This window comes from Volvox carteri, assembly GCF_000143455.1.
Source record: "Volvox carteri f. nagariensis unplaced genomic scaffold VOLCAscaffold_13, whole genome shotgun sequence".
Classification (NCBI taxonomy): Eukaryota; Viridiplantae; Chlorophyta; class Chlorophyceae; order Chlamydomonadales; family Volvocaceae; genus Volvox; species Volvox carteri.
This window is the reverse complement of record NW_003307556.1, coordinates 2,062,156-2,071,257: the sequence shown is the minus strand read 5'-3', so window position 1 is coordinate 2,071,257 and position 9,102 is coordinate 2,062,156. Positions and strand designations below refer to the sequence as shown.

Sequence of the window (9,102 nt, the reverse complement as noted above, 5' to 3'; positions counted from 1 at the left end):
AGTACTTAAACTTCCTTAAGCGTCTTTTCAGCGTCAGCTGCTATGACGACCACGATGATCGCCAGTTCAAGGCCAGTAGACTGAAATGCGGATACCGTTGAAGATGATGATGTCACGATGACGATCTCCCGAACGATCGGTGTGTGTCAGGAGCAGCCTAGCTTCCAAATCACTGAGGAATGTTTCTGTACCTCAAATTCAAGAAAGCTAGGCGCATGTGTGGTGTGACATGGCGTGGCGTGGGATTGCACTCATTGGCGGAGCAAGTAGGAGGAGGTAGGCACAGGCTGGTGTAGCCATAAGGGCGCGAGACGGGGACGAATCCCTTCAGAGGGGAGGAGTGTAGTAGAAATCGTACGCGCTGTACTAAGCGTCACACACTGTAAGAGTAAAAACGCTACAGCACTCCGCCAGCATCTTGCGTTGGCAGGCCTTTTCAGCGGCCAGCTACTAAACCAAAGTGGTCGTTATGCAAGTATTCATATGGAAACAATGGCTCGGATTAGGGGGATTAGCGGAACTAGCACACGCAGGATTAGCACGTGTTGAACATGTATGACATCTCTTTTCACGGACTATGGGGAGATTTGTAGTTTATAATGATTTATCGTTTAGCTATGCTTGAGCCTTTGAAGTTCTGAATAAATCGGTCGCGCCCGCCGAGTACCACATTTTACGATACGAATTAACGGGGTATACCCCGACATCTCAATAATTGGATTATTGGATTGCATGGATATTTCTTAGAAATGTATGCATTTGGAAAGGTTAATTAACGGTTGTTTGAGTTTGCGGACCTGACCAATCGCATGGGGATTCCACCGAAAGGTTGGGATTCTGTTGGCGCACATCACCCCTTCTTGCGAATTGTATCAGGCAAATTGCTATGCTCATGGGAGCGGTCACAGATGGACGATTAGCTATCACCATTTTTTTGTTCTCTTTATTGGAGGACTTTTCAGGCTCAGGCCTATTTCATAATAATGGGGGATCCTCAGCCCTCCTTTCCTCGCGGTTTGACTGTTCGGGAGTCTGGAGCCTGTTAAGACCAGCAAAGCGCCGGACCCCGCTGGGTCCTATTACTGTGGTTACCGTTCACTGGTATATGAGTGTCGGTCATTTCCAACACCCCCCCGTGAGCGACACTCTCTCGCTCCGGGCCTTCCCGTGCCTCATCCCGGTCTCCCATTCTCTGGGCAACAGCCAGTGGGTATCGGTCCAGCGTCCACTCGGCAACGCTATGCGCCATTCGGGGCTCATAACCTGTTAAGACCAGCAAAGCGCCGGACCCCCGTTGGGTCCTATTACTGTGGCTACCATTCACTGGTATATGAGTGATCGGTCATTTCCAACAGAGCCCACTGTAACAACCACACACACAGAATCGCATCATTTGTTTTTGTCTTCTAGATCAGCCTAGATGTCATCTGCGGCCCCAGTGATGACAGTTACCTTTAGGAATTTAGGTTAAGCAACATCTTCTGCTGATATCGCTGTTACGAGCGGGATGGTTTCGGAGACGGTTATGGAGAGGCTGGCAGAGGCTGTGGGGTGTGGAGAGAAAGGTTTTCTCCCAGTTCATTTGCGTACATACTCCGGGTTATCGTGGTAGGCTGCTGCTGGGCCGGGGCTTGTGGGGGCTGCACTTGCGGTCTGCTTCGGTAATCCTCCACGGCTCCGATCGGCGAGGATTGGCCATGGCAATGTTCAGTACCCCTCTGTTACTTATTTATGCTTCCTCTCTGAGTTTGGAACGTTTCTAAGCATTTGCGCTGATGTCGTACATACTCCGTGATGACTTAATCCGAATCCTTGAAAACACTGGTGCAAGGAATAGGAGGACTTGATTGGCGTGATGGATTTAAACTTTTAAACTTCCACCCATAAGCACTTCCACCCATAAGCCGCTCCCAATCCTATTGTAAACATCCTCAAAGACAACTCCCAAACCTATTATCCCCGAATTCTAAAGTATACACACGAACGAAGGTCATAAGAATCTGAATCAATTGATCCGGCACCGATGCATCAGCAGATTAGTCAGATAAGAGACAGATGAATGGCTTGGGCTACCGTCTAGAAGACCAGTAAAGGCACCGTTAATGATGGCCTGAGTGCTGCTAATTTACTTCATACCCCAAAACGTCAAAAAAGACATTAAGACACAGCGGAACGCAGCAGGTGCGGCACATAGAGCATCGCCTGCTAGTGCCAGCTGGATGGACAATCAACCAGCAGGGAAACCAAAAGGCGGGCCAATAACATACGCTAATGATGCTAAATGTTGCTAAAGGGTCCTTTGTCGTCAGCGAGAAGTTAGCATGTAAGCTCTTTTTGCATCGGACCTTGGGCCTTCGGCTCGTATGGGTAGTCTTACAGGTATGGGGTCACGCACCCCCAACCATGTAACACACACACACACACGCATCGGACCACAGCTTAAAGCAACAAACATAACGAGACAGCAAATGAATGCCTGGTGCATCGACTGCGACATACAGCAGCGATGCGTTCTCCCGAAAATACGCAGCAGCCCAAACAACATGCAATGCGATGCAAGAGACTCCGACTGCAGCCGTGCCGCCGTGCACACTTGAATACTTGCATGCATGCAAACACCGCCGGCGTGGAAGTGACATCCATACACATTTAACAGCTATGAGCGGAAGATATGCTACTTATCACTCATTCCAACAGGGCAGCTGGCTAGCTAGCCTAGCAAGTACGACAGTACGCAAACCGCCTAGATTGCTACGCACTGTCGTTCGTACGACCAGCATCATTACAGCAGACCTTTAGTACGTGAAGGCACCTGGGCACAGCAGAGGGCGGACTGCTGCTGCTCAAACTCCCACATGGACAAGATCATATTGTGACAATCACAACCCAAACGTGTGGATGTAGGTGTATGCGAAGGAGAAGTTTCAATCGAACGATATGCTTCCCTTGTATATACGACTCCTCGTCCATCCTCGCGCGCGCATATATGCATGGGAAGTCGCACGAACTGTTCTCCGATAGCAGCCATGCAGCACCACGTACATGCATACATGCCTTAAGAAACTAGTGAGCAAAAAAAGCAGAAGGATTCCAAGGATGACGTGATAAGGCAAAGCAAACGATGTCATTCGTCTCTGCTAAGGAGGAGAACCGAGGGACGGCTTACGGAAAAAGTGTGAATTTGATGAGCAGCACGTATGGTCGCGATAGAAAGGGCTAGCCAAGCCCTTTCTGATATATTCTGCGTGTATTATTTGAAAACGTTTAGAAACCTATAGATAAATGCCATGTAAACCCAGTCAAAGAAGCCACCTTAAAACCTTCCTGCTAAATGGGGCCTCTGTACCACGTGTAATCGGTGCCTGTGCTGGCTTGGTTGCCCTTACGTATCCAACGGCAGCGTGTACGTCGTGCCTTCAACATTCGCGCGTACTTGTTTGCACTTTTCACTGAGCTTAATTCCTGCTGTGATTTGCTGAAATGTATAGCCGTACATGGCACTTTCACATGTAGTAGTGCCGCCACGTCGCCACGCGGCATTCACTTCGCAACAGCATAATAAGCTGCGTTCGTTCACAGGCCGCCGCTACGGAAATCCGTTTAGACAGGATCACGCACAGCCCTAAGACACCGAGCTAGTGATGTTAACGAACCAGCTGCGGTGAGGTGTAAAGAGGTGGATGGTGGCCGACTTTGCAGACACTTCACTCTGAGCACACAAATACATAATAATGAGCAGCAGCACGCGACAGGCCTTGAGGCCAGGAGGGTTGGCGGCCCGGCATCAGAAGCAACACGCATGCAAAATATCACCTTTTTCTTTCTTCCTTTCTTTTCTCCTTTCCGTATCCGCGCACGTACATGGATATATACGCCCCTGTACACATATACAATCCAGTCACTGGCAACGTCTTCATCAGGCAACGTTGTTATCGTAAATTGATTGTACATCTTCGTCATGATCTAAGCTTCCGCAGCGAACATGCGATTTCACACTTACGTGCGCGACATGTCGACATTTTTTGGGGAGTCTGCTGTTCAGAATTCGTGATCGCCACGCCGGGCCGAATGAAACTTCCCACGCCCCCTCCTCGCTCCCACCCCGCCATCCGTACACCCCCCAAAGAAACTCCCTTTCACGAGACCCTCCGCCACGTTGCGCAGCGCCACCTCGGGACTCACAACTGACCTCGGGCGACGAGTGCCATACTTATTGCGCTCTTCGCCGTAGTTTGTCTTGTTGCCGTACTTAAGTCCCAGTTCCGTATTTTGCCCATTTGTCGTGCAATCTATCTCACTACGGCGACACAGTGAAGGTGGCTCCCGAACTGCCCTCAAACACGCCGGGCAGTTCGCAGATGAAGAGGTTCAGTCGCATGCAGCTCGGTAGCAGCTCCCAAGTGCATGCGTCCAGCGGAGATACCACCCCGGCAGCAGCAGCAGCTGCTGCGCCAGCAGTAGACGTTTGGCTGTAAGGGCATCGGATGATGTAGCAGCCCGGTGCACCCGTTGTGTTGAGCTTGGAGAATGTGACTGGAGTCCCGTCCACCCACCGCGACGCAGCAGGGTCAGCGAAACCCAGCCACACGGTCACGCGGCCGTTGCTGTCGAAGGCGCTTTTCTGGACCTGCAAGGTGCGGGTTGGTTCGGGTATGGCTGCGTTGATGCAGGTGGAGTGGCTTGGGCACGCTTTGTACGTGCCATACACAGTGCCGTACACCGTGAGTGCCGTACAGCCATGCTGTGGCGCACTGACGGGCGGTCCCGGTCCGCACTGAATGCCAAAGAGGTTACGGCCCGATGTCCGCTTGACCTGCCCCACCTAATTTGGTATCACTCCGATATTTACTTGCATCTACACCCTCATCTCCCTTACTGCCCCAACCCCCTCACCCGAACGGCTCCATTGATCAGGGGCTCCAAAACCATATTGAACTCATCGGGGGTGTTGTACGACACCATTCTGCCGCCCAATCGGCGACAGTATGTATTAGCAGCGCTACTGTACATGTCGTACATGCTGTACACATACGTCTTGCCGTACGACGGGGCAGCTTGGATGTAGCTCATTACGGCAGTATCTGCCCCAGTTATCGGGTTGTGTTGGAGTGTGAACAGAAGACGAGTGAAAGGCAAGGGGAGTCAAAGGCATGGACATGTGTTGCAAGTTCAGTTGACTTGCATAGGCTTTAGAGGCTTGAGAGTTGGGTGGGCAAACGGCATGGATGCGCGAAATGCAAGCTATTAATAACCCTGTGAAACTTAATATAACGATTTGGCGCACGGATATCAACACGCGCTTGTGGCATGGGCCCCTACCGCCCTGGGCTCCACAATTATCAAATGGTGCATGCGGCTCCACGTCCCCAATGAGACACAAGCCACATAAGTGCCATCGGTGCCCAACCGCTGTATGTGCCGTTGCCGTTCTCGTCCATGAAGATGGAATAATGTAACATTCCGGGTTTATGCATTATCACGCGACTGAAGCAAGCACCACCGCGACTATATGATAAGCCGCGGTGAGTTGAAACACATCAAACACGCCCTCTTGTTCACTGTTCATCCGTCCCGTTGCTTCTCTTTCCAACTCTTGAAGCGGCGGCGGTACTTGTCAGCAGCTCATCAGGATGGGGGAGATGGCTATAGACCTATAGCTAACACCTCTACCCAGCAGGCGAGCGTGGGACGAGGAAAACGCTGATGGTCGACCAGCAGCTCCGTCCCAAGGATTGATGTGCGATTAAGAGCAGGCTCCATCCGCAGCTTCCATCCTCTCCCCCCCCACGAGCCCGCCCGCATCATCGGCACTCACATGTCTTGCAGATGAAGCCCTGCACCGTCCGACTGGTGCAGGGAGTCGGCTCCAAGCTGCATGCCCTCGGCTGCCTCTGGCCATTAGTGCTGTTACAAGCCGCGGTAATACACAGACCGCTCTGCGATAGGGCCAGAAAAAGCAGCAGGAGGAAAGCAACAGCGCATTTCGTATGTATCTGTATCTTTATCTGTATCCTGTATCTGTATCCGTATCTGTATATGCATGGGAGAGAACATCATCGCAGAGGTGCATGTGCATGGTGCATATGCGTCGCTGTCGCTGCGGTCTAAGACACATTCGCATTGCGTTACAGCGTTGGATAAATTCGCGTCACACTCACATGCACGCACGCACAAGTGCCTTGGCTTGCGAAACCACACACTTACATACATGAGTCGGGTAGAGGACGCGTTTCAAGCAACATGAGGCAGCGGAGAGTAAGAGGAAGGTGGTGAAATACGGCGAAGTATGGGGAAGAGGTGGACAGGCGAAGAGTGTGAGCACTTGCAGACACAAAAAGATCGCTCGGGGGGGTTACCGTCGCATCCCAGCCCTCCCTGCTCACCACCCTAGGCGGTTGGTTGTTGGGCCAGAAGCGAATGGCCCCTCCATCCAGCCACGAAGAAGTGTCGGTGGGATCCACTCCGATCCATGCATTCATACGGTCTCTAAACTCGCTGGGCACGGGCAACACGAAAGAAAGGAAGGTATTAGGAAATGAAATAAATTTGAATCATCTATTGTCTTTTAAGGATTGAGTTTAAACTACAGAAGCGTTTACTGCAGAAATCTGAACAGGAGGCGAAAAAAGTACGGACGGATGATTCGGGACTAGAAGCAAATTTTCAAGCAATTTTATGATATTTAGCTGTCTATTATAAGTCTTGGTCGAATTGTAACGGACGGGCGACCGAAGGCGGACAGGTGTGCGGACACAAGGGTGTTCATCGTAACCCTACCCACGACTGATTGATGCGCAACCATAAACTTGCAGAATAGTTTTTTAAAGCCGCATACCCACGGAAGTATTGTATGAAAAAGTCGCAAGCTATTAATGACAAGCTACTGATGTGACAAGACGAGCAGGGCCAGTAGTATCACCAGCTGGGTCTCATGTGGCCACAACTCTTTCTTTCTCTTCTCGTCTTCTGTGTCGTTCGATTTCCTTGCTTAGCGCCCTCTGGCAACAGGCAGAGTCAGGCAGTGGGAAGCCCTTGAGCAGCGCCACATGGCTCGTTTCCGTAGGTATGCAGGTACGCACAGGGTGGGTCACCCCCCAGAAAGTGCATATATGATAAACACATACATACGTACATACATACGTACATACATACATACATACATACATACATACATACATACATACATACTTGATCGCCCGGCGTTGCCGCAGGGTCTTCCCGTTTGAGTACTTTTCAATTTAGACCCAGTGCTGTGGAAGGGCGCGGACTTGTGCGGTGTTACCCCCTCGACGGGGGCTATCTCCCCTGGACTAGCCCAGGGAGGGAGAGGCGGAGGAGGGTAGTAGTCTCAGGAGGCTGTTTGGCGTCTTGTGGTGTGAGCTCTTTGCGCTCTTTTTTGTGCATGAGGATTTTTGAGCTTGGTGACCTCCCCAGCCCGGGATGACTCGTCGGGCTCCCGGTCGCCCAGGTCCTGGTTGCGAGCTCTCTGAGATGCTCGGTTCGTTCGGTCGGCAGGAAGAGCCCCCCAGTTGCGACTTCGTTTATGTTAGGAGACCAACGGGCATAGATCCCGTCTAGTTGGAGCGCCAAACAAGCGCTGTTGCGTGCCGGCCGTCGTTTCCCGTGCGGCCTGACCCGGGGGCGGAGTGCATGAGACTAACCAGCCGTATGCACCCGCCCCTTGCGCTGTGTTTCGGCTTCGGCCCCCGGCTCTCGCGGCCCACAGTGTAATCAAAGTCATACATACATACATATGTTATATACATATGTTATATATGTTATACATACATACATACATACATACATATGTTGCGTGCCGGCCGTCGTTTCCCTAATTTTCAGAAAGTGCATATATGATAAACACATACATACGTACATACATACGTACATACATACATACATACATACATATATACATATGTTATATACATATGTTATATATGTTATACATACATACATACATACATACATATGTTGCGTGCCGGCCGTCGTTTCCCGTGCGGCCTGACCCGGGGGCGGAGTGCATGAGACTAACCAGCCGTATGCACCCGCCCCCCGCGCTGTGCTTCGGCCCTGGGCCCCCGGCTTTTCAGCCCATAGTGTAATCAACGTCATACATACATACATACATACATACATACATACATACCCGTAGAGGCTGGGCTCCGTCAAGGCCGTCTGGACGTCGACCCAGTCCGCAGTGTTCATCACAGAAACCAGGAAACCACCGCCACGGCCGCAACGCGCACGCGCGTCGTCAAAGGAGATGCCGGGCAACAAGAAGATGCCGTACACTCGAGCTTCCCGGGTAAATCTCACAACAGGCTCTGCGAGGGGTAGGAAGAGGCGCATCCGCATGGGATGAGATGAAATGAAATGAGATAGGATGAGGTGAAATAGGATGGGGTGGGCAAGTGGTGTTTGGGGTGTGTGGTGGGTCCCAATGCAAGGCATAGGCCGAAGAGCAGGCAGCTACTATGGCGCCCTTCTCATTGTCTTGGTTGTCTATGCGCGCCGCCGCAAGCTGTTCCAGAGCTGGCCTAAGGTGACCTGTTGGGTCGATTGGGGGGATGAATCCCAACACCCCCCACTTCCACACTGCGTCAGGCAAGGGGCGAAAAAGCAAACCATGAGCCATTTTCAAGCTCCTGCCCGGCTCATGGGTCATTAAAACCAAGAGGACACACTTACTCGCCAGCCCCCCTTGCGGGACAGGGGAACTACTTGTCGGCATGAAGGGCGTATCCTCTGACATAGGAGGCTCGCCATCCGACATACTAACGAATTGGGGTGGGCTTGGCGGTGGTGGTTTGGGTGGCGGCGGGCTTGGCGGCGGTGGCCTTGGCGGTGGTGGGCTGGGTGGCGGCGGGCTGGGTGGCGGTGGGCTGGGTGGCGGCGGGCTGGGTGGCGGCGGGCTTGGCGGTGGCGGGCTTGGCGGTGGCGGGCTTGGCGGTGGCGGGCTTGGCGGTGATGGGCTTGGCGGCGGTGGGCTAGGTGCTGCTGGGCTTGATGGCGGACTTGAAGGGGGCGCGTTAGGTGGTGACAGGCTGGGCTGTAGTAGTTGGGGAGGTGGGAAGTTTGGCGGCAGTGAGCTGGGCAGAG

At 52.3% G+C, this 9,102-nt stretch overlaps 1 protein-coding gene across 1 annotated transcript in view; it reads right to left on the bottom strand.

Annotated features, from left to right (window-relative positions):
- Positions 1 to 4,297: 4,297 nt before the first annotated feature.
- The window catches only part of VOLCADRAFT_89703 (uncharacterized protein), a gene marked incomplete at both ends in the record, with an annotated part of 10,573 nt that continues 5,768 nt past the window's right edge, over positions 4,298 to 9,102 (bottom strand). The window contains 5 exons of the mRNA XM_002949172.1: positions 4,298 to 4,627; positions 4,894 to 5,081; positions 5,816 to 5,936; positions 6,384 to 6,495; positions 8,150 to 8,327. Of these exons, the coding sequence (XP_002949218.1) occupies positions 4,298 to 4,627; positions 4,894 to 5,081; positions 5,816 to 5,936; positions 6,384 to 6,495; positions 8,150 to 8,327 (929 nt within the window). The remainder of the gene's footprint in view (positions 4,628 to 4,893; positions 5,082 to 5,815; positions 5,937 to 6,383; positions 6,496 to 8,149; positions 8,328 to 9,102) is intronic.